Source organism: Carassius auratus, unplaced genomic scaffold, assembly GCF_003368295.1.
Source record: "Carassius auratus strain Wakin unplaced genomic scaffold, ASM336829v1 scaf_tig00215316, whole genome shotgun sequence".
Classification (NCBI taxonomy): Eukaryota; Metazoa; Chordata; class Actinopteri; order Cypriniformes; family Cyprinidae; genus Carassius; species Carassius auratus.
Genome location: NW_020528035.1, coordinates 2,224,795 through 2,252,096, shown reverse-complemented (window position 1 = coordinate 2,252,096; position 27,302 = coordinate 2,224,795). Strand labels below are relative to the sequence as shown.

Here is a 27,302-nt window from a genome sequence, read left to right as displayed (position 1 = left end):
TGTGATGACTCTATCGACTTCAAACCTGTGTCGCTCAGTCATTTTTTTTTTTTTTTCTTCGATTTCTTCAACTCATATATGATCTTTTATTTATTTATTTATTTATTTATTTATTTATTTATTTATTTATTTATTTATTATATTATATTATATTATATTATAACTCATTTTGCCAGTACAGGTCACATATGTTTTTATTCAAGCATGATTATTATATCTGAAAATTAATAACATTAAATATAATAGATTTGTTCTTATTTTTAACATATTATATACAAAATGAGAGGGCTCTCTGCATAGTTTACAACATTGGTTGGGAGATTTTTTATTTATTTTATTTTTTAAGAAAACAAGACTATATATATCTGTAGATATCATTTTAAATAACTGCCTATCGTATAGTCTGAGAAATTTAGTATCGCTGCAACTGTAATAAATAAAGGTAACGTGACTCGAGTGCTGAATTGCACAGCTTGTACAAACATATCCTTATCACTATGATCAGATTCTTTCCTAACTGCTGTTTTCTCACCACTGCCATTTTGGTTTGGTTTTAAATTGGTTTTTGAGAGGAAAGCGTGCAGCACAATTCGACATATACATGTAAACTTCATTTGCAGCAGCATGCGCAGTTTTAGGAAGTTCCTTAACAGTAAACTGCTTTTCAGGTATTTTACATTTCTTTTTAGTGAATAACAAAAAAGAACTTCACTGCCAGCAGGGTCTTTAGGGTTCCCTGTCATACATCCTTTCTGTCTGACCGCCGTAAGATCTCCCTTCATTACACACACACACACACACACACACACACACACACACACACACACACACACAGACAGAGACATAAAAACACACGTCCCTAATTACCCTCCCTGCTTACTCAGTCGAAACTGGCTCAGGTTACTTTTGCATACATAAGCATAGCCATAATCGGTTTGTCTATTTTTCACATGTGCAGCTGAGCAGTCAAGCATGCTTTTTCTAGGAAACTGCTGGTGGTAAATGTGTGTGCACGTTTGCGGCTCTCTGTTTGTCCATGAGCGGGGCTGCACTCATCAGCATTGATATTTCATGTTTTCTGATCATCTGTTTCCCATTTGCAGAAACTTTTTTAACCCTTTTCGCAATTGCCAAATGCCACTCGAATGGGCATAGTTGTTAAACCTTCAATGTTCTTTCATTCTCATAGCATTCACTGGGAATGCATGATTCGACATGAAGAACAGCTCCTTCACGTAGACTCTTGGATTCATAGCCAACACGCACCCCAAAATGTGCCTTTCCTTCACCTGCAAATACATTTTTAACTGGTTTTACATGCCACACTTTTGTGGGTTTGTTATTTGACATTGTTTTATTGCCCCTGCCTTTTGTTTTTGTGGAAAAGCTTTCTTATTTAATCAATGGTTTCTTTCCAGGGCCCTTTTCTTACTTAAGGGTTACTACCAGCATATACTGTCTTGTGCATTACAATAAATGCCATTCCTTTATTTAGTGTGTTTACTTTACTTATCCAAAGACAAATACCTATTTCTTAAATCAAGATATATTTACTAAAATATACCAAATGTAATAAATCTAAATATGTCATTGGGGTAAGAAAAAATGAACCTAATTCAAAGGATAACTTTGAAAGCAAGATACTTTTTCTTACCCCACTGGTATTTTTTTCTTCTAGTTTCTAGAAGTTTCTAGTTTCTTCTACAGCTTCTCAGAAAATAAGACTTAATATCTCAAGTAAATGTAATGTATCTTGAATGTTTAGATGTTTATACTGGAAAACCTACTCAATTCATTCATTCATTCATTCATTCATTTTCTTAATATTGTTGTTTAACAAAATATATATTGAATTAACAATGTTTAGATATTTGTAATGGGAAAACAAGATGAAAAATACTAAGTACTATATATATATATATATATATATATATATATATATATATATATATATATATATATATATATATATAATTATTATTATTATTATTATTATTATTTTTTTTTTTATTATTTATTTTTTACATTTTATTATTATTATTATTATTATTTATTTTATTTTTTTTTTCTTAGCAGTAAAATGGTAGTTATATTACTTTAATTATTTTACTGGATTTAGTGTTTTGGTTCATGTCAATTAGTTCCAAATAGGAGAAAAAAAAATAGTACCTTCCATTCTTAAAGTTCAGTGGATTATCCCAAAATAGTACTTATCTCATGGTTATTGAATATATAAACCATTTTTGTAGAGTTTCCAGTTAAAAACAACTGTATGGTATTATATATAGTGTTTCCGTGATTTGGGTCATGACGCCCACCCCACACTAGCAGCTCTCCATTCACTCTCTGTTTTGACTTCCACGACTCCGTGCCTCTGCCAGGCATCTCTCATGCAAGTCATTATACCGCAATGGATTGCAGTCTTTCCCCTCCATCTCTCTGCCGCTGTAATAACTTCTCATTCATCAAGGCCGTTTAAAGGGAGTTGCCTGTGCGTAAATAAGGGGTGAGGTCTGGCAGCCAGAGACCTGCTGATGCTATCAGAGAGATGGGCGGCTTCCTCATCACTGTCTGCTCCTGCTAGTAAAGAAGGCTGAACATTCTGACTGCTGTTCTTCCTCTGCATTTTAAAAATAGCATATAAATAATAAAAAAAATGTAAAAAAAAGTTTTGTTAACACTTTAGTATAGGGTCAAATTCACACTAATAACTAGTTGCTTATTAACTAGTTGCTTATTGTTTATTAGTGCTTATAAAGTACATATAATGCATGACATCCGTAATCCTGCCGAATACCCTAACCTTAACAACTAACATATAAACTATTAATAAGCAGGAAATAAGGAGTTAATTGAGGTCATAGTTAATGGTTAGTTAATAGTGAGAATTGGACCCTAAAATAAAGTGTGACCAAAGTTTCAAAATATCAAACATCTTAAATCCTCTGACTGGATGGAATCAAAGTATTGAAGCTGAGAAAATGAAGTCTGTGACCATCATGGTTTTCTATTAACCCTCTCAGGCTCAAATTAAGTTTTAGTAACTTAGTAAATTTAGTAACCTATAGTAAAGTTTTTAGTACTCCAGATTCATGAAATATGTATCTGGAGTAATAAGGTTTTTAGTTACTTTACTGTTGCAAATCTGCAACGCCTGCCTTGAGAGGGTTAAATCTGTCAACTCAGTTGTGCAGTCTGGAGTTTCAGCAACCAGCGTCAACTTCTCCAGACTGAAAAAAAAAGTCGTGTAATATCAACTTCAGCCAGCAACTGATTTGCTCATGCTCATGCAGAAACATCCACGCTGATGAAAGCAATGTATAGATGAATATTTAAATATATGATGCACTCTTTCTTCTCAATAACAAAATAAATACAGCAAATAATGACAACAGTGAGAAATCAGCAGTTAAAAATGCAACTAATCGTAGCGATGTGGTTACTGTATGTTTGTATCAGCTCCTGTCGACAAATTAGGACACTCAAATTACACTGTTATTAGAGTTTGATTATAAAGTATACTTGAGACTACTACATATCTCCAAACTTTATTGTGTGATTATTATATCTGAAAATAAATAGCATTGAATATAATATTGTCGTTGTTCATTTGAACCTCTAATTTACCAAAATAGATGGTTCCCTGTATAGTTTACGGCATTAGTGTTTTTTTTTTTTTGTTTTTTTTCTCTCTTCCTTAAGAAAACCAAACTGCAGCAGATATCAATCTGAATAATGAGCTTTCGGTATCAGTTGGTGTATCTCTAATAATATTAATATTAATTATACATTGATCATTAATATTTGTTTATAGTGCATTAAAATGTTAAGAGAAGAAACTCTAAAATTTCTAAATGTATTAGTATTGTGAAACCTTGTGAATACAGCATTTATTAACCTTCGTTACAGTTGGACTCTTGTGGTAAAGTGTTCATATAATCTGAACAGTCATTCTTAAAGATGTCCATCTTTAAATAAGGCCATAGCATAGAAATGATATACTGTCACATTTTATTTGCTTCTATTTGATGATCAGTATTGGGGATAATGCTTTACAAGAAACACAAGTTATCTAATCAGATAGCTTTTTCAAGACGCTAGTAAAATAACACATTCCTTTTTATTTTTTATGAAAATATCTGAGTTACCTTTTCAAATAAGGAATAATAGTTACTTTGTTTTCTCATTTATTGACTGACAGCTCTCCTGTCCCCATGTTGAGAGAAATTGGGAGTAAGTGAGTTAGAGTAAGGAGGCATTATTTGCTCGGTGACAATATGATGTTACTGTAGTTCTAGGCTAAACGTGAACATGCATTTACTCATCTCACTTTCCCCAAAACAGATTCAGTATTTCTCAAAAAGAATAAAAGCAGAGGAATGCAAACATTCAGTAATTAATTACATAAAAAAAAAAAAAAAAACACGAATATGTTTGTATTTAATCCCATTTTATTAACCAATGTTTTTACTGCTGACCTGTGATGATCCAATTCAACCATGCTAATAAGCAAAAATTACTGCACTTGAACATAGCCTTTCTTTTCTTATGACTGAAGAGAGGGACTTTCTTCTCCTGGACTTTCTTTTCTTGCATACTTTTCTTAATTCAGAAAGGCAGCACAGCTGAAAGGTTTGTTTAAACTATGCCCTCTACAGTACAGGCGTGAATTAGCATTTCCTTCAGGATGAGGCTTATTCATTTCCCAGTTATGAAAGGGCTTTTACATTTGCCCAAAACAGAACTTTATATATAAAAAACAAAAAAGCAAGTTCAAAAGAGAAAAGGAAACAAAAAAGTAACGTAATGCATTGCCTTTCATAAAAAAAGTAACGGCATTAGTAATGCCATTAGTTACTTTCTAAGAGAGTGACACAATATTGGAAAGCACTCAAGTAACTTTTAAGAAAACTTTCCACAATGCTGTTTATTTAATAAAAAATACAAAATATGGCCTTCCCACACCAGACGAGAAGCACAGCATTAGGACAACTCCCAGGTTTCACACATTGGATGTGTCATATTCAATTCAAAGCAGTTAACCTAATCACCAAACAGGCAAAAGTTCACTTCAACTAGTCGACCTGTAGTTGGAAAGACAGCTTTAGAATGATTCACAACCTCTTGTCTCACTGTGTGCCATCCCTCGGCTTTGTCTCAGTTTCCCCCTCCTTCTCTGCCCCACACTCGTCTTATTATTGCCCCAGAGTCTCTTGACATTCACACGTGGGATGACCTTTTTTGGTACAGCTTCCAATTAAATCTTGACAGGTTCTTGTCTATACAAAGCGCCCTTAGCCTGCGTAACTTCACAGAGTTACACCACTTTTTGAGTGGAGGTGGCAGAGCGTGATGTTGGCAACTCCTGGTGACTCATCGAGTATGGCGGAAGGACGTTTGGTCGTGGAGATAATTGCATTTCTCTCACCTGTGCCATTTATTTTGCAGGCATTCAAAAGTGCCACGATGAGCTCATACTGGTGTGCGGGGAAGGGTGATGTCATCGAGAACTGGTGCCGCTGTGACCTGACAGCACTTGGCAAAGACGGGCTTCCCAACTGCAGCCCCCTGCGGCGGCCTGTGTAAGTTACCCTGAGGTGTCCTGAAAGCACCTTTATGCAATACTTGGTTCATGGCATCACTTTTGGGAAGAATGTTAAGGTTTTCCTAGACTTTGGTAAGACAAATGATGCCGCATAATCTTTACTGCCAAACTGTCTCATCAAGGCAATTGTTTGGTGACTCAGTATGTCCATTACGTTACATGCTGAGTCACATAATGAAAAAGGTACATAAAATCTGTACAAAAAAAAAAAAAATCTTAAAATGTAAGGCAGAACTAAACAACTGTGTATGTGTTTTTGAAAGAAGTCTATTCTGCTCACCAAGAGTGCATTTATTTAATCAAACATATAAAAAAAAAAAAAAAAAAAAAAAAAAAAAAAAACAGTTGTGATCTATTATTACAATTTAAAATTGTATATGCAAATATATGTTAACATTTAATTTATTCCTGTGATCAAAGCAGGTTTTTTTGGCTTCATTGCAGTGTCCTTTGTCACGTTATAATTAAAAAATAATTCCGGCACCAATAGCCTGATGGAAAACTGTGATCATTTTTTTTGTTTTTGTTTTCAAGATTCACAGATGAATAGAAAGTGCATAGATGAATAGAAAGGATTTTCTTTTTTTGTATTTACTGTGTATTTTTTATGTATTTATTGTCACTTTCACTTTATCACATTAAAGTGTCCTTCCTGAATAAAAGGATTTGTTAAGTATTACTTAAAAACAAAAACAACAAATGATTTAGACAGTCCACTTTGTGAATGAAATAAACATCAAATTTCATTTTGTTACGAACTTTTTTGATTTTGCAGCCATATTTGTGTCTGAAATGAGGGCTGAGAGCTTGTGCAAAATTTCCCAAGGTATCTTAGCAATGCTGGATACCATTTAAAATAGCTTTTGATTAAGAGACATTCTAACCCACCTACGATGCCTTAAAATGTCCCCTGCTTAGGTAAATCAGTCGGTTTTGGCATTCTGTCAAATAGTACTAATATGCCCATAATGTTAACTTTTTAATTTTCAAAGATTGAGACTGGCTCCACACCTGGAACCCTCCAGTACAATGGTGGCGCTGGAATGGATTGATGTCGAACCACTGATTGGCTACAAGGTTTCAGATTACATCATTCAACATAAGCGAGTCGAGGACCCGTCAGAGGCAGAAATCTACACTGGTAAGCACAACTCACAGGCATATTAACAGTATTACAGAGAACAGCTCCTGCTTCACTCAACTGTAAATAAAATCTGTACAAAAATAGCCTCTTAAAATATATGGGGAACTTTATTACTGCACAAAAATTTGTAATATATTCTTTTAAATGGTCAATTTACCAAAAAATGTAAAATCTTGTCATTAATCTGTCATTAGAGTTGTTCCGATTCCGATACTAGTATCGCAAATATCTCCGATACCGCAACAAATTCTGGCATCGGCATCAGCGAGAACATGAACCCATATACCGATCCGATACTATTTTCTTAAACAAGACCTAGTTATGACCGCTAGCTTTGCCTAACCGCTGCACGGTTCTTCTTCCCTGCTCAGAATGCATTACAAACACAGGAAGTTGTGCTGTGTTGCCACAAGCAACCCCTATTTAGAGCAGCGAAGAAGAAACGTAAACGCGTTAGCAGCACTGATCTATATATAACTGGATCGCTCATCGCGTTCTAAACTGCCAACAGACAGTGAAGCCGCTTCTATATTATAGATAAGTGGTTAGCAGTATGTCTCTGTAGTACCGGTAGTTACCAACTCCCGAGTATATTCGGTACCAGCAGCTGCGTTCAGTCGCTTCCGTGTTAGTCAAAGCATAGGGCTCCAGACAGTAGCCGAATATATACTAGTGTCTGTGAATATTAAACTGCAAAATACTATTTAAATATTACTCCTGCAAATTCTACATCTCTGTGGGAGACGGGCGCAGATGCGCGGGAGCTCGCTGTTTTGTAGTCTCTGCTGTGTGTCACTATATGAGGACACGAATGTATTTGTTCATGTTTTATTAAGGGATCAGTCTGAAGCACACCATAAAATAATTCTACCAATTTACACAGGGCTAGTAGTATATACAGCTCTATATACAGATACACACCCAGGTATCGGATCAGTACTCGGTATCGGCCGATACCCTGAGCCCAGGTATCGGAATCGGTATCAGGAAGAGAAAAAGGGTATTGGAACATCTCTATTAATTACTCATCCTAATGTCATTAAAAAATAGACATTTTTTTCATCTTCAGAACACAAATTAAGATATTTTTGCTTAAAGTGGAGAGCTCTCTGTAGACAGCAATGAAACTGTGATGTTCCCATGTCTAGAAACATAGCAAGGACATAGGTAAAATAGACCATATGATATCAGGGTTCAATCATAATTTTGCGAAGATATGATAATATTTCTTTTTGTGTGTGTGTGTGCAAAGAAAACAATAATATTTTATTCAACAATTCTTTTCCCTGTGTTACCATCTTCCACCATTTTGGAGAGTACCCCAGAACATAATCAACGTAATCTGTGCTGTTTATGCTCAGAATGAGCACAATTTCTACTGAATGTAAACAGCGCTGATTAGATTGATTACGTTCTGTCTATAGAGGGTCAGAGAGCTCTCAGATTTTATCAAAAATATCTTAATTTATGTTTGGAAGATGAATGAAGGTCTTATGGGTTTGGAAAGACATGAGGTAATTAATGACATAATTTTCATTTTTGGGTGAACTAACTCTTTAAAGGGTAATGAATTGCCTCAATTTTTTTGTCATTTAATTTAACTGTATCATTCATTTATCATTCATCATGTTAACTTATCAAGATTTTTACATCAAAAACATCATAATTAAGAAGTAATAGGCTTCTGTCCTGTTTTTAACCCTCTCATCAGAACGCTCCATTTGAATAGGCTTGGTGGATTGTAGACTCTAAAGTAAACACCCTTTACAATGATTAGCTAACAGTTGTGCATATTTGAAAGTCTACATCCTTCACAGATGGACACTGTTGTGATTTAGGTTAAAACCATATAATACCATATAATATATGTTTAACAGACAAAGCTATATTGATCATGTAATAAAAACAGTTATTTACGACATTGCTGTCAGATCTAATATAGTTGTCACAGCATTGTCTTTTTGTTTCAGTCTTTCAGAAAATTGTGTGTCAAATTTGGCCTTGTTTTAAATGAACAAAGGACGAAGATCTTACTGATGTGCTCTGGATCTTCATTAAAAATAAGTTTATTCACTGTTTCCTAACACTGGGATCAGAAGGAAGGCAATGCAAACTTTGCAATGCACAGCATCTTGTTGTCTTCAGAACCATCTTTATGGTTTGGTTTCCCTGTAGATCTGTGCGTTTATCTCTCTCGTAAACACTACATGCATAAATCGGTGGGCTAGATTGAACAGGCAGGTCTACGTTTGCACCCCAGATCCTTGTGTGGGCCCTGGGGAAACTCCTTTCAATAACAGCAGTTCACGTTCCGAGCCATCTGTGTCAGGTTTGGAGAATGTTTGGACTGGTTTAGGTGGATCTGTTTGTGACTCAGTATACATCGCACTGTCCCCTCTGGTTCTCTCTGACTCATCTAGATCCTCTCGTGGCCAAGGCATCATCTGTATGCCTTCCCCCTGATTGCTCTGCTCCCAGGAGTTCTGGAGAGAATGCACCAGGATGGAATCAGTCTGCTGCTTGAAGTCCCATTCTGGCTTGGTCAAGTATGGTTCTCTGACCTGATTTCCCTTCTTGACGGGTCTCCATGGAAGATTCCCTTCAGGAGGGATCTCTTCTGACAGGTGGAGTTTATGATTTTTCACCCCCGCCCAGAGCTGTTGAAGGTGTGGGTGTGGCCCCTGAGGGGGCACAACTCACAGCTTCCGGTCTCTCAACCAAGGTTGTTGAGACCATCTTCCAATCCAGAGCTCCCTCAATGAGGAAACTGTATGCTTTGAAGAGGAAGGCTTTCCCTCCTGGTGTGGAGATTGCCAGCTTGACCCAGTTAACTGTCCAGTCAATTCAGTGCTGGAGTTATTGCAGGCTTGATTCTCCACTGGGTTGACCCACTCCACTTTGAAGGTGTACGTGGCGGCTATAGTGGCTTACCATGCCCATCTTGGTGGTCAGTCTGTGGAAAGATTACACGTCTGGTTACACGTTTCCTCTGAGGTGTGCTGAGGTTGAGGCCTCCAGTATGCATGCATGTCCCCCGTGGGACCTGGCCGTGGTCTTGGAGGCTTTCTGTAAACCTCCTTTTGAACCTATAGAGGTTACAGATCGAGTTTTGGCACTTAAGACTGTTTTCTTATTAGCCATCTCAACGCTGAAGAGAGTCGGAGATTTGCAGGCCCTGTTTGTGGCCCCTTCCTTTCTAGACTTTAAACCTGGTTTAGCCAAATATTTTCTGTTCCCCAGGCCAGGGTAAATCCCTAAGGTTCCCTCCTCTGTGCCATGGCCCATAGTACTACAGGCCTTCTGTCCTCCTCCCTTGGAGGAGCCAGTCCAGCATAAGCTTAACTGTATTTATCCAGTGCGAGCAGAGCTCCACAGAGCTGCCATGTGGAGTGATTACTTGTTTGTTACGGTCCTTCCAAGAGGGCTCTGCCTGCTACTAAGCAGACCCTCAGTCTGTGGATTGTTGATGCCATCTCGACGTCCTAGGAGTCCTCTGGTCTCACCTCGCCCTTGAAGCATGGTGGCCTCCATGACCTTCCTGCCAGGTGTGGCTATGCAGGATATTTGTAACATGGCAAGTTGGCCTGAGCCACTGATCTTAGTCAGGTTCTATGACCTCAATGTTCATACCGCTACTGGTTCCTCCATCCTTTTGCTGTAGTAGTCTGAAAGTCTGGTGGCGTGGGCATTCTCGTTTCCAAAGCGTCTCAATGCAGTTCGAGTTCCTGAACACCTCAAGGTTAAGTATGTAACCCTAGTTCCCTGCAAGAATGAGATGCTGCATCTTCTGCCTTACATCCGGCATCCCTGCGAGCACTTCACTCATTCTGCCAGAAGCTGCCGTTTTTTCCACTGCATGTTCTTTTATAGCTTCCTGGTCACTACGTCACCCTGCCCGTCACGTCATTCCCAGCCACTGGACTTATTACACATGTGATTCAGAGCATGGTCACACTGAAGGCATTCCCAAAGCTTCTTGATGCAGTGTCTCATTCCTTCTGAGATCTAGTGTTACTGTACATAAGTAACCTTGAGGATTTTCACCACTTAATATTTGTGTTGAAAAATTTTGGTAACACTTTAGTATAGGGTCCAATTCACACTAATAACTAGTTGCTTATTAGCAAGTCTATTATTAACATATTAGCTGTTTATTAGTGCTTATAAAGTACATATACTGCATGACATCCATAATCCTACCCAATACCCTAAACTTAACAACTACCTTATAAACTATTAATAAGCAGCAAATAAGGAGTTAATTGAGGGAAAAGTCATAGTTAATGGTTAGTTAATAGTGAGAATTGGACCCTAAAATAAAGTTTGACCAAAATTCTATATAAAAAATTTTGAAGTAAAAAAAATATATATAAAAAATAACTTGTGACTATAAAAACATTTATAATATATAAACAAATTAATATTTCGAAAAAAAAAAAAAAAAAAAAAAATATATATATATATATATATATATATATATATATATATATATATATATATATATATATATATATATATACATAATTTTATATTTATATAAATATATTATAAATGTTTGACCAATAGGGTATGTCATTGTATTTATGTGAATAATATATTTAATTTTCTAGCATTATTTGTTCTTTTGCTCAACCTGACAGACCAATGGCCATCGATGGAGGATTTATTAGTTTTTTCCTAATTTTCACTATTTCTTTTGGACCTTGTCCAGTCTTACAAGATTCTTCCAATAATTTAGATGTGAATGTACCATTCTTACGTCTGTGATCGACTTATAAATCCAATTTCCCAATGCTGGGAAACTGCAGTTCAGTTGGGCTCTATGATGATGTTATCCTTGTAGCCTACGGTCAGAGTCTGAATACATAACTGATTGTCTTGTTGATCTGGTCAAATCTCGTTAAGCTTCCATGGCACTACAATTTCAGTGTTACAGGAGCAGAGGCAGATAAAGATGAGGGCTGGGAGATGGGTTACTAACAGCCTGTGTGACTGGCAGTGACCTGCACCCGTCTGTCCGAGTCATGGCTTGTGAGTCAAAGTTTGGGTGACTGGAATCTATTAAAAGAGGAGAAACAAAATGTTAAAGTTGAAAAGGTGGGTTTAGTCATTGCAACCAATCAATCCAGCAGAAGGAAGAGTGCTGATGAGTGAAACCATGAGATGAAGACGATTCTTGGAAGGGGGACAGATGGTTTGATGTCTTTGATTCTGATCGACAGACCTTCATCAGTTACAGACACTGACTGCACCCTTACACCCTTCAGCATGTGTTGGTCATGAGGCTGAATTTGCATGTAATTCAACTTCTTGTTCCGAAGTGCAGTTTGAGTGATGCATTGTAAAATTTTCAAACATTCAGCAAGAAACAAGTGAGAGAAATTATTCTGTTCTCTAATGAAATAAGATAGGAAGGCATTGAATAAGAAATGTAAACCTAAAGCAAACAATTATGCAAATTATGTCATCAGCAGCATTTCACTTCCACACAGCTCTGACCGCTGACCATAGAAAACCACTTTCACACAAAATTAACCAAACTATGAAAGCACCGCTCAAATAGCTCCAGTGTAAAAGCCCCTAAGAAAACCCTGTGATGACAACATGGTTATTTTGGGATCTACTGTTACAATATAAAATAAGAGGATTTGTGGAATAATGAGACATTTGAAAATTCTTCATGGAGGACATTTTGCAGTTTAAGACAATGCTTTGGAAAAGAAAAAGCAACAAGGACAAAATATTTAATATTTAATAGCAATTTCTGGTGTTTGGATAATGCAGTAATTTGCTGTCCATCTGAAATGATTTGTCATTTGCAATAATGTCAAAATTTATTTTTCAGCCTTTCACCTCCAACCATTGGATTCCATTGTTTCATATTCATTTATTGACTTGTTTCAGCTGATGCGTCTGTATGAACATTTGTTGTCCCCATTTTTTTACACATTGTCTTTCCATCTCAAATAGTTTGTTACTTGCCATTCAGCCAGATAAGTTAGAGTTATTAAAATTCTGTAAAGATTATTAGTGAGTGCAGTGCTATAAAGCTCAAAAGAAACTCAAAAGTAAAAGGTCTATATTACAATTATTATTATGTATTATTATAACCATTATTATTATTATTATTATTATTATTATTATTATTATTATTATTATTATTATTATTATTATTAATAATAATAATAATAATAATAATAAACTTAATTAACAAATTAGTTAATTAGTTAATTATGATATAATGCAAATAATTAATGGTCCTAAAAATAAGGCAAAACTTTTATTTGAGAGTTGCTTAACTAGTTGCTTATAAACATGTATATTACTAGAATATTAGCCATTTTTGGTAGTAATTAAGCATATATTAATGCCTTATTCTACATGACCTTATTTTACATCTAATTTTACACCTAATCCTACCCAATATCTAAACTTAACAACTACCTTATTAACTATTAAAAAGCAACAAATTAGGAATTTATTGAAGAAAAAGTCATAGTTCATAATAAATAAGAGTTCCCTATTCTAAAGTGTTATTAAAATAAATACATAAATAAAATTCAGCATTTTTTATGCAAAATATAATTTATTTGTTATGATTGTTGAATGCACTTTTGAAGTAAAATGCACAGAAGTAAACTACTTGCTTAGCTACATGTGAACAAGTTACGTCATCTCAATTCTTGGTATTTTTGCTCATTAGAATGTTTCCAGCTTTGCAAGCTTTAATAAAACTTGGGTTAATTCATGAAAGCCAACTACATATTTGTACAGATTACATGGGCAGCTGTGACTGCTTATCACCTGGCCTGTTTACATGCATTTCCCCTACTGTAACTACTATCCTAGATTACACGCACACACAAAGTGTATATGTATCGTACTGCATACATATATGTACATGTGTGTTCCTGTGTTAAGTGGTAGAGCATTGCGTTAGCAGGGCAAGGTTGTGGGTTCGAATCCAGGGTCCAGGGAACACGTTAGGTAAAAAATGTTAGCCTGAATGCACTGATAAGTCGCTTCGGATAAAGCGTCTGCTAAATGCATAAATGTGTATGTATATACATATTCATATGTATGTATATATAGATTCATGACTTTGGCCAAGTTCTGATCTGAAGTGAATATAGATTCATGACTTTGGCCAAGTTCTGATCTGTACTGAATCAGTAAATGTCTGAATGCTTAGACCACAATATTTAAATTTTGACACGAGGACTATACAGTTAAAAAGCAAAAACAAAAACAATATTTCTTCCAAAATCCCCCTTTCTCTCTTTCTGGCTCCTTAGATGAACTCATGTTGTGATAAAAAAAAAAAAAAAAATCACAACCAACTATTGTGTTCACCTTAGGCAGTTGACTCTCTGCCCACAAATATGTTTTACATTTACTAATTAAACTAAATGAAATGTTTAGCTTTGTGCTGACCAGTGCTGGGAAGCCAGAATGTTCCTGTCTTGCTATCTATAAACAACTTTATTACATGCTGTTTGCCTCACAATTTTGTTCACATAAAATCAGATTCTCGGCAACAATGTGTCACCATGCGTTACCATTAGCTTAACATCCTGAGCCTGGCTGACACATATTCGCACAGCAGGATGAGGAAGGTTTTACATGTTCAACATTGCGAGCCAATTCTAATGGGTTCAGACAAGACCTCAGCTTGCTTTCTGTACTTTTACTGTGTCCACTTTAAAAAGTTTTTTTTTTTTTTTTTTTTTTTTTTTTTTTTTTTTGCGTTGGAAAAAATAAGGATTTAGGGGGGGACATAACTTTACCTTTATATTATAAACAGTAAGTGTTTTTTTTTTTTTTTTTTTCATGATCCTTTCATTTTCTGGCACCAGAGTTGTGTGGTAAATTGTTTTGATGACTGTTTTTATTTGGCTGTTGCAGAAGAAATCTATTTCTAGTGTTTATTTTTGTGCTTTTTGGAGTTGCAAGTAATGCAAATAAAACTCAGTGCCCTAAAACTCAAAATAAATCCATCATGGACACAAAATTAACTGTTTAGTACATAATTAAGGGGAAAGCAAGGGGAAAGTTATAGTGCAATTATAACAGATTGAAATAAATAATAGTAATAATAAACGGGAAAAAATGACATTTTCCAGGATGTAGGAAGTATTGTATACATGTGGCAAAATATCAGCTCAAATACAAGGACACATTATTCAGAAAAAGTGTATCATCCAAAAAAAAAAAAAAAAAAACATGGGGAGGTCTTACTTGAGAATTTTGATCAATAGTTTCCTGTAATAAAACATCACTTGGGTCATAAAATTAAATAAAGTGGCCAAGCATGTTCCTAATTTTACATAAATCCACCATTGTCATGAATAGATTGTAGGTGTAGAAATTCAAATATAGGGTTAGGAAACATGCTGAAACCTTATCTAGTTGTTTTGACGAGTCATCTAACAGGAAAGGGTAGATTAATGATAGTGTTTATTTATTTATTTATTTATTTTTTATTTTTTGTATTTTGAACATGTTGGTTGGAATGCTGTTGCCTTTTTGATGATGAAAGCATTGAATAATTGCCACATAGAGAGAATTGTTATTAACCTCTAGATGGCATCCGTTTGCTGAAGCAGGGCTCACTGGCACAGTCAAGGACTTGAGTAGTGCTGGAGGAACCAAGTGAGATGTTTCATGGATATTGCTATCTGTTAGCTCTGACCTTGTCAATTTTAATGGAGATTGCATGAAGCCAAACCATAGTCCCTTTTCAAGATCACATTTTGGAAATGGAACCAACATAAAAGGAATTGCCCTGCTGTGCAGCTAACATTTGGCTCTCTCTCATCTGATTCCTTCATTTCCTGCCACATTTGCCCATTTGATTTAGGGCCAACTTCTTTAAAAGTTTCCAGAAGAATTTGTACATGATGGACGACAACCGAAAAGAGCATATACAGACATATGACGTAATGCATTTGCTGTTCTTTTCTAACATTTCATTGCTCAGCAGTTGCTCTGTTTGCAGATGTGTTTGGCTTAAGGCTTAGAATCTCAGACTTGTCTTTGCAGACTGTGGTAGCTTGGCAAATCTGAGCAGAATGAGACATTGTTGAGACCTCTTCTGAAACTATCCATTTGCTCTATATTTAATTGTATTGCTCTCTAGGGGAAATGACTGAGATATCAGGAAGATCTAATTTCTGGATCGTTTATGATGACGACTGTTCAGAAAATTGGTTACTGTAATGAATTCAGGTCACGTGAACCTCAATTTTAGGCAGAATACTATAATAGCTTACATTTTTTAGTGGCTGTTCTTGCGGATGTTCTTTGTTGGCGATCATTTCGCATTAACTACATCTTTTGACATAAATATGTGCTTTAAGTACTAATAAACAACAACTATACTAGTAATATGAATGCTAAGCAAATACCTAATCGCGAGAATTGGTCCCTTAACTAAAGTATTTACAACAGCTAAAAGCATCGCTTTATAAAGGATGCTAAGAAGATTCAGGCATGCATGATGAAGGTATGCATGATGAATACTGACACAAGACATACAATTTTTGCATTTTTTTTTGAAAATGTCAATGCTTAATGATTGCTATTTTATAGCTAATAAGACTTTCTTTAAATCTTTGTTATTTCTTTCTTAAGATCACTTAAAGATGATCTTTGAAATACAGTAAAGAGCTATAAAATGATGCGTGCGTAGCATAACAACTTGGATTATGGGAGAAATGTTTGTGTTCATAGTGAGATTCTTGGACTTTTGAGTGCCAACATTTTTATCTTGGCAAATTTGAGCACAATATGAAGCAATGTTAAGATCTCTTATGAAATTATAAATGATACAAGTGAGATTGCTTAATCAAAAGCCATCATTTGCTGTCTATTTAATCTCTTTGCTGTCTAGGAGAGACAACTGAGATATCAGGGAGATCTAATTTCTGAATCTCTTATGATAATGATTGTTTAAGCAATTGCTATCCCTTTGGGTGATGCAGTTACTCCAATGAAATCAGGTTAAGTGGTTGCTCTTTCATTAGTATGGTTCCTTAGAAAACAACAGATATCAGTGATCTGTGATTCAAATTCATCTGTGATTCATTTTGGGTTAATGATTGGCAATTCTGAGCACAATATGAGACATTGTTGAGATCTCTTATGAAACTATAAAGGAGACGTGAGCAAAAGTCTCCAATTGTTCTCCACTTAATCTCATTGCTGTCTAAGAGAACGGTTTGAGAGACATCAGAGAGATCTCATTCCTGAACAATCAATGGTTAGACAATCATATGTTGTCATATTTTCAATCAGGATTCTATAATGTCTCACTTTTTAGTGGCAGTTTAGCAGTTATTCTTTTGGTGATTAGTGTCACATTTGCCACCAACTCCAATGCTTTACAACAGCTGCAATTCCAAAGTTTCATGCATAATGACATAATGCACTTGTCTCATATAGACTGTGCTGCAGCCAGATTTTGCAGTCGCAAGACCACACATGTTGGTCTGAGTTTCTTAATTTGGGTGAGCTGGTCTTCCTGTTCAACCAGCAGCCTGGAAGAACCACGCTTCTTCCAAATCCGCTAATTAGCGATGAGAAGGGTGTCAGAGTGTGAGTATCTCTTACTGTTCCTTGCCACGGACACATAATGGGAATCTGCAGGATGGGTGGGGGAAATGTGGAGGGAACCAGCCGCCACATGCCAATGATGTCATCTCACAGCTCCGCTGTCAGACGGCGCGCTGTAGGACATTCGATCTTTGATTCTCATCTCCATTTCAGCCTCCCGTCACAGCAGGTTTCTTATCGGGAATCCGTCACTGTCCGACACCTCCTGCTCCCCGTCTCCCTCACTGAGGGTCGAGCCTTCATTCCGCAGAGGGCTATCCTTTTGTTTACATAACAATTCCGACGTCGCCTTTGAGCTGAGTGCCATCCCAGAATGCCAATGCTAGTCGATAAGCCAGCTTTTTTGAAGCGAGATTCAATTAAAAGGAGATAAAAGGGTGTCCTTCAGGATGAGTGGAGATAACGAATTGGAGAGCCTCAGCTGACTTGCTTTGTTTGCTTAATTAAGGATGACCTCATCGCTAAAAATGGCTCCCGCTTCCCCTGGCGTCACGAGCGGAGCCATCAGCAGATTGGAGAACAGGCAGCAAGCCAAGTCTGACTTCTTTATTCAGCACACATACGTTTGTCCGCACATACTCGCAAAACTCTCGTGGTAATGCAAAGGTGAGGCTGAATGCATTTTGATGCGGTATCACAAGGCACAGATAACTAACATGTCACATAACCATTCAGTCCTATTCTATTCTCAAAAATATTTTTATTGTCATTTCGCCTGTTAGACCAAACAATGTATGATGTCATATATGGTCTTTTACAGTTGGTTGTCAAATGAAGTCAGTGGGCCTCATTTATAAAATGAACGTCCAACAGAATTATTATTATTATTATTTATTTTTTTTTTTTCAGCTTGGAATTGATCAATATGGACGTGAGCGGTGGCTACGATCAAATCTCACGTCTGGTCTCAGCTCGCGTACGCAAGCTGTGCAACGAGTATAGACTACACTGATTTTTGTGACACTCTTAATGCATTTTATTTATTTTCTTTATATCTTTATTTGATTTAATCGATCTGATCATGCTGGCACCTCATGCACACACAAACAACATTAGTTCTAGCATTGCTTGAAATTTCAGCTTCATTCATCATCAAACAAAAATGCAGTCAAGCTAATTTTCTTATTTTGTCATGTTCTGTAATATTGTTAAATGTAAATGATTTGTTGTGAAAGGAACCAAATATAGGCTAAATAAATGTTTATGTTTGTAATGGTTTCCTGATATTTACCGGTATTTAATATACATAAAATAAAAATACGTAATTGTTTGCAGTTACAAGGTTAACAGGTGTTTTTGGAATAATATAAATTTTTCTTTCATGAGATTATTTCCTCTTTTTGACCGGGTTTTGTTTCTCCTTGTCGTAAACCGGATTGTTTTTAGGGGCGTGATATTCAAATGAAGATTGTTTTCAGCCGCCACATTTATCAACAATCATTACGATAAGATTGGCAGCATTCGAATGTTTCATGAATCACACGTGAACTCTGTCGTAAGTTAATTTGTGTGCACTGATCTGTGCTCGTTGATTAATAAATGAGGCCCACTGTGTTCGGTACTTGAGTTCAGGAGAGCTGGTGCCACAATCATATGATGACTGATCATGTGGTGGCCAATTAGATCTGGCATTTAGCTCTAAAAGTGCAAGGTTTCTAAAGGGCAAGCCACTTAAGCCACTTAACCACATGGAATTTTATCTCATTATCCAGTTAAAGAACACTATTTGGTAGAGAAGAGCTTCCCAAAGTGTGGACCTCAGGAATTGCGGGAGGGCATGGCCTAGGTTAAATTATTAAAATTACATTGATGCCTGGTTTGATTGTTTTTTTCACTTGTGGGTTTAGAGGACAAAATAATATATATATATATATATATATATATATATATATATATATATATATATATATATATATCTTAACCTACTTTAAGTATTATTAATTCAGTCATTTTTCACCATCATGTATGAAATGTTTTATCATGTTTCATTTATTTGATAAATAATTTCGTATTGTAGTGTTAGGGGGATCACTTTTGAGGGGGCATGAATGAAGGGTGGGGGACTCTCCTGCTTGTCATGTGACACACAGCAGCTACAATACCACTGTATATAACAAATAACAGGGGAACAGTTGAGGGGTTCAGTGCCTTGCTCAAGTGTCTCACCTTGAGCTCGTTATTTACTCCCCCCACCGACAATTCCTGCCAGACCTGAGACTCGAACCTTAAGCCTTTGGGTTCCAAGTATGACTCTTTATCTGTTAGGCCACAATTTTTTTTTGTTTTTTTTGTTTTTTTTTTATAAATTATATATATATACACACACATATATATATATATATATATATATATATATATATATATATATATATATATATATATATATATATATATATATATATATATATATATATATATATAATTACGTGGATATTTACCTACAAAAGTTGCATAAGTCTTAAGATAAATGAGTCTGTACTGCAGGTAAACTTGTAATAAGATAATAATAATAATAATAATTACAAATAAAATTAAATAAAATTTGTCAAATATGGCAACTTTGCAAAAAATCACATTTCTGATTGCATCACTTGCATAATGTATATCTTTTGAATATCCTGAACTTTCTACAAAGACAAAAAATGATTTTGATGCCATTTAGCACAGTGTATCTACATGGAAAGGGATTTTCTGTCCTTATGGCCTTGAAGGCAAAATACAGAAACATGTTGAGCATTGAATCCGATCTCTGTCTTAAACTGACGTATATGCAGTTCTGGGGTGGGGGTTGACTCATTTACTTGAAGAGAAGAGTCCCCCTATGTCAATGAAAGCAAAACAAATTTTTTTATTTTGTATTGTTTTGTCCTGACTTGTCTAGCCTTGTTTTGTGTTGTTTTGTCCTGTCCTTTTGTTTTGTTGTTTTGTCTTGTTTTGATTTATTACTTTGAGGTAGCCTTTACTTTGCAGGGTTATTCTATTTTATTCGTAAGGATGAAGTAGGCCATCACATTTATTTTCAAGGTTTCTTCTTATTCCCCTTCAGGGAGGGTTTAATCAATGGTTCTGTATCAAGCGAACTGGCTCAAATCTCATGGTTAGGGCCATTATACAGACTGTGTCTCTACTAATAAATTGAATAGACATAGTGATGTCAGATTAGCAAATGGCCCTTTAAAATGCAGAGCTATGATCTCTCTCTCTCCCTCTATAACAGTCTCTTGGACATAAAAAAGGGCATCCTGCACTCTCTGACTTTGTCAGAGACGTCTCTAATTAGCGGGTTGACTAATGGCCTCCAATTCTTTATTACCTTTTCAGAAATGTAGCTTATCAAACTGCTAATTTACAGAATGCAAACACATATATAATGGTAATAATGAAGAGAAAAGTGCTGTTAGACAATCATAACAACATGAAATCAGGGTATTGTGGCATAATGTGTAATACTCTTTATGAAGGTATTTACGAAGCTATATAATACCTATAATCCTATATAATTGTTTTTTTTTTTTTCATTGGACATGTGGTTGAACACATTTTACTTTAAAGGACACAAATACAGCCCAGACACATTCTTTGTATCGTTTCCATTCCACTGTGAATTTTCTTTACGTAGCCAGAGCGAAACGTATGGAGCAGCCCTCATCTGAAATTGTTGTGCTTCTATTATTCTTGTCTGCTCTACTGAATGCAGTTGGACTTTTCTGAACTTGCACTGATCTCAAGTGAGCGTAAAACCAGCAAATGTCAGTGGACATTAATAAGAAAGAGAGCATTGCTTCAGGAGATAGCTGTTGCTATAAAAACATATGAAGGACTTGTATCCACTTTGATGGAAGTGTTGTTGTTTTTTTGACCGGAGATGCACTACAACGCACTACAACGAGTTTGCACTACAACAATTCCTTTGAATCTAAACAAACATTTTAAACACAGAATTATGATTGCAGATGGTTTTTACTTTTATTAGCTTGCATACATGGCATAGCAGAGTAATTTAGCATAATGGTGCCATACAAAACGCTGCAAAGCTTTTACAGCAGGAGGAAGATGGTCAGCCCAGATGATAGTTTGAATGACTCCTATCATGGGTCGGCATGGATAAATATGAAAAAAATTACTTGCCCTAGCCTTTCTCCTTCAGTTCAGTATGATTTGCTTCCTCACTGCCTTCTTGAGCAAGAGGTCACCTAACATCTGAGACAAGGTTTTAATCGCTGTGTTAACATCAGGCAACATGTTTCTCCAGTAATAGAATGTCTCCGCTAATCTCAACCGGCTGTTCACAGTTCCTGTTTATATCGACAGAGCTGTCTGATAGGTACCAGGCACTTAAAAGAATCCTGAGAAAATCGCAGGTACTCCCTGATGCTGCGGAGAGACCTCACATGCTATAACAGGGCAGTTCACGCCTTTTTTTTTTATTGTGCATTTCTTCTGAACTCCATCTTTTTCGGTTGGCATTGCCATTGTACTTGTTTACATTGTGAAGCACACAAAGTGTGCATAACCAGTGTTGCAATCATCAAGGCTACATGTTTGTGTTGGCTTTGTTAGGAAACACCCAGAAAATCTGTCAAACTGTAATTCCTCAACACAAGACTTGAGTCAACTGTTTTGCTTAAACCACATTTCTACTCTCAAGGTCTGAAATCAACAGTTCTTTTTACACAGCTTATAACTTAAAGAGTACAGATAAGATCTATCTATTTGACTTAGACTCTCTAAAAAGGGTTTGATACCCTTTGTTTATAATATCATGTGTTTATCATCAACGACTGCTTGTGACAGTTTCGTCACAGTTATGAGTCTCTCAGTTGGGTGGATCCCACTGTGGTTGAACCCAAATGTCTAGTGAAGGCAGAACAACCAAAGAATTTACAGTTTAAAGTTTTTGCCAAGGACAGGGTGCCAGCAAATTATGGCAATAAACTATGAACTGTCATGAGATCAGAATTGTTAGAAATGAACCTGTTTTGTGAGGTATAAACTCGTATTTCTGAGGGGGAAAAGTCTAAACTTAATGAGATGTTAATTCAAAATTGTGAGATACAAACTCTGAATTCTGATACAATTTTTGAGAAATGCAGTCAGAATTGTGTATTATAAACTTGCAATTCTGAATAAAAACTATCCTCTCAGACAAGTCTTAATTGTGAGACTTGAGCTTAAAAGTGTGTGATATAAACTTGGATAATAATAATAATAATAATAATAATAATAATAAAAAAGAATATATATATATATATATATATATATATATATATATATATATATTTTTTTTTTTTTTTTTTTTTTTTTTTTTATTGCTGTTTTGGATCCAGCAATTATTAATTTACAAATTAAGCACTACCTACAATTGACAAGTGTGTGGTCTCGTGGTCTGGTCAAATCATCTAGTGTGCACGTTCAGAGGATTAAAAGGCTAAAAATCAGTCGAAACTGCCTTTATGTCTGTGGTCTCCCATGGTTTTAAAATTGGTTAAGAAATGGAAATCGTGTAGTGTGTGGCCAGCTTTAGTTTGTTTCTAATCGGGTTTCTTTATGCTTTGTGTATTAACCCCAGACTTTGCTTGACAGCTACGATTACCTCACAAGTTTATCTTTAAAATAAATCATTTTCCTTGAGATTTTCAGTGTTGACACATTCCAACCAGCTGTGGCTGGTTGTTTTAATAGTTTTAATATACAACTGAAATACACAGACACTTCAGATATTGCATGTGTAGTAATGCATACACTTCTGGCAGTTCTCACAGCCCCACGATAAAGCTGTGCCTCCTCTGCTCTTAATGAATAAAAGCAGGCAACTAGCATGGACATGGTGTTCCTGCCTGCAGAACCCCAGCAAGGAGTTAACCAATAGGGGTTAGCTGAGGTAATGTCTGTCCTGCCAGGCTGTTCTTTAACACAGCTGGGGTATTTGTTTGGGTATTGCCAATTTCAGTGTGCCAGAATAAGGGACAAGGGCCTTTTTTTCTTATTTAGCCTTATATTTGAGGACAAACCCGTACATTAAATGGGCGCACCTGAGCATTGGAATTATGTTAGTTAGCACACAAATAAATACATATATTTAAATAAATAATTTAACCCTTACAATCTAAATCAATTCTTATCAGCTAAGATGCACTGATGAAGAGAGTGCCATTATTTTGTATATAATAATACATGTGTATGTTAATGTGTCTCCAAAGACATTCTGATCAGCACTTACCATAGTTTGGATTTTGTTTAGACAAATTATAACGTTGGCATGTTGATAATTGCCGTTTCTTGTTCATTGGATAACAGTCATTTTCAACAGTCAAACAAACTTTTTGTTTTTATATACATAGGTTTTTGTCAAAATGGTGTATGCTTATTTGATATATATATATATATATATATATATATATATATATATATATATATATATATATATATATATATATATTAGGGCTGTCAAAAATAGCACGTTAACGACGTTAATTAGTTGTTTGTTGTTAATTACGTCAAAATTTTTAATGCATTTCACGCATGCGCAGTGTGACAAATTATTCAAGTAAGTAAAGTCTTGTCGATCTCTGAATTCTCAAGATAGTAAAAAACAGCGGCGAGCGCCGCGACAAAAACACAGAAGAAGCTTAAGGTTTTACCCCATTTACTCTCAAATACATTCATGCCAAGCTCGATAAACAGAGACGACTTTGGTAGTTGATACGCTGGAGCTTCTTCCTGTTATAGCGTCCTGTGTTTCACACTGCGCATGCGCAGAACGCATACATGCAATGCAGTGAAAATTACAGCTGTTTGGGAACGCATATGCATTTTTACTTGGTTTTACTGGCACTTGAAGCCTTCAGAACGTGAAAATATCGATCCTAAAGTATTGTGGCAGAGCAAATGAACACCTCCCAAAAACAAGAGTGCCCAGAGTGCAGAGGGCGCATGTTTGTGTTTCTGAGTTCATTCTTTCGAGTTTCTCTATGCATAATTTCATAGATATGTGGCTATAATTAACCACTGGTTCACCTAAAACTCTTAAACTATCTGTAGTTAAATGGCATGGTTTGATATAGTGCTCAGGTAAATTTGATCTAAGTAAATGTTAAACTTTTGAAATTCAGAAAAAAAGAACCACATATTGATGAATCAATACATGAAAATTATGTATCTGTGTCCTTTTATTTATCTTTTGGTATGCATTTCAGAAAAAAAAAAATGTTTAGGATTCAGGTGTAATTGCAAATAGTGATTAATCATGATTAATCCACTGAAAATTCTGATTAATTTGATTAAAAATTGTAATCATTTGACAGCCCTAATATATATATATATATATATATATATATATATATATATATATATATATAAAACTTCATTAATCACTGCAGACATGGAAGCTTATTGTTTTACTCACCTTCCTCAAACCCATTCAAGAACTGCATAATAAGGCCATTTACATCCAATTATTTGGATGTGGACAAGTGAGTAGCTCTTCAAGAGCAGGAAATTGCCATGTATGAACTCAGGAAAATGTCAAATAATGCAAATATTTTAAAATTATATTTTAAAATGTTGTCGAATGGTATTAACTGGACACCTTTGTGACTTCTTTACCCCTAAAGGCTGCACATTAGCTTAGAGTAGCAGTATTAACCAGTACAGTAATAATATGTACTCCTATGGTATTATTATAAACCCTTTGGGGTAAAGATGTACAAAGGTGTCTTTTTGAGGGTAGTGCCCCAGTATCAAGCAGTCGTAGGCCAAAAGGTACACTTTTTGCACATATTGTTCTTAGAGTACATGGAGGAAGGTTTGTCAACCCCCCTGATACCAGCCCACCTTAAAGTACCCGCACTGCTCCGTATGGACATACAAACATTCAGAAACATGCAACTCATGCAACTTTGATGTCCACACACACAAGCCCAAGGGATCTGTTGCACTGTGTGCAGTGAACGGAAGAGCGGCAGCAAAGAGGTTTATATGCCGAACACGTGTGCCGAAGACCTGGGCTTTACATTGAGATTCCGACACTGTCAAACCCAATGTCAGATCTCCAAACACAGACTGCAGTTTCTCAGTCTGGACGGTAGTCACTCCACTGTGAAAATGTAAGTCGTGTAAGATATAGCACGCATGTCTCAGCCTTAATTCGTCCAGGTCCTAAGCACCAAAGCAGATGTGGGTGATCATTTTGGACGTGCACAAAGATTTCCTTTCTGGGGCTTGTTGACTTCTTTCTACCTTTTTTTTTTCTTTAGGATTGTTGGAGTATGTGATAATTACTAACAACCCCCCGAAACAGCCCCACGGGTGGCCGCTTTCCTTTTTCCCAGTCACGGACGGACTATTGATTTATTCTGATTATCAAAACATACAAAGATAGCATTTCGTGCCAAACCTCATGCAGAAACATCAAACATCAAACAGACTTTTCTTCCCCCTGCCTTCTGCCGTACCTATCAAAGCCTCTTATTTCCCTTCACTTTTGCACATTCTCTCGGCTTAAAGCTGTCAGGGGGCCCGCCAAATCTGGCTCCGCTCGTGCATTCCACTCATTTTTGTCTCAATGTGAGGGAAATGGACCGAGAGCCAGGCGGCGTAATATAGATAGTCAATCTTAAGCAATTCTTGACCTCTTGTCACTGCTAATAGTGCGAGGAAACAAACTGAACAAGTCTCACACAGTTCCCGGACGATGCAAGAAAACCCGGCTTCCTTTTTCTCTGGCAGTTGTATTTATTTTAGAGCAAAACTGCTTTAAAAGTTTCACTTAGCTTATCGAGGCCCATGTTGCAGGGGAGATGCTTCTGTGTGCGCATGGCATAGCTATACAGCACTTTCAATTCAATTAACATTTAACGCAAAACAGGTGGCCTCTTCTGGGTGCAGGAGTTCAAGCAAACGGAACAACTGCAGATATGTTCCATAAATTCTTCCCATATAATTCAGGCCAGGGCCACACATACGGTAAAATCATAACAGCTCGTGTTTACATAATTCAAGAGCCTGAAGACAGAGCTGGCTGCTCTTGAAAAAAGGCCATACTTTCATGTTGTTGGTTTTTTTTTTCTCTAACCAAATATGTGTCCATGTCGAGTGTGGTTCTGCAGGATTTATAGATTTGTAAAATAATCCCAGCTGTAAGATTGCAGCTGTAATTGAATGTAGTAGGTACTGCATGATTCTGTATATGACTCTGTATTTGTTTTGTTTTTGTTTGTTTTGCTTTTTTTAAGAAAAAAAAAGGATTTAGTACATACCAGTGCTGTTTTACTTTCATTGATACACTATATATATATATATATATATATATATATATATATATATATATATATATATATATATATATATATATATAATTTTATTTTTTATTTATTTATTTATTTATTTATTTATTTTACCACTTTAACTTAAATTAAATGAAATAAGAAATGTTGCCTTGATAGTTAGCTGAAATTAAATATTTTCTTTTTTTTTTCATTTAATTTTTATTTAGTTTCAAGTAATGATTTTTCTAAATGCAACATTACCAGTTAACATTTCTTTTATGATTTTATTTTCTTGATGATTTTTTTTTTTTTTTTTAATTTAATAATTTTAATTTATGATAAACTCTGAAAATGTACCTGCACATTCAACTGAATGCAACTTTTATTCCATTTCACAGAAAATTATAATTAAGGGGCAAATAATCGATTAAGACTTATTTTCAAGCAACCTTTTTAGCATATGGCACACTGGAATATTTACTATCCATTGTTTTGACAGTCAACTTCAAGGGAGGCATTGGAGAAACACTGTACCATAAGCAACATGGGTCTCTTGGATGAGAAGAAAATATGCATGCATTTAAGGGCATTCCATCATTGGGATTATTCAACATCGATCTTTTGCTGTTATAAGTGGAGTTACCATTCCGTTGTTTTCCATTTCATGAATGTC

The 27,302-nt window shown here is 35.7% G+C and overlaps 1 protein-coding gene across 2 annotated transcripts in view; it reads left to right on the top strand.

Moving 5' to 3' along the window:
• The window catches only part of LOC113094240 (astrotactin-2-like), a 500,635-nt gene that overhangs the window by 447,914 nt on the left and 25,419 nt on the right, over positions 1–27,302 (top strand). For both annotated transcript variants that reach the window (XM_026259926.1, XM_026259927.1), the window contains exons 18-19: positions 5,449–5,582; positions 6,598–6,746. In XM_026259926.1, the coding sequence (XP_026115711.1) occupies positions 5,449–5,582; positions 6,598–6,746 (283 nt within the window). The remainder of the gene's footprint in view (positions 1–5,448; positions 5,583–6,597; positions 6,747–27,302) is intronic.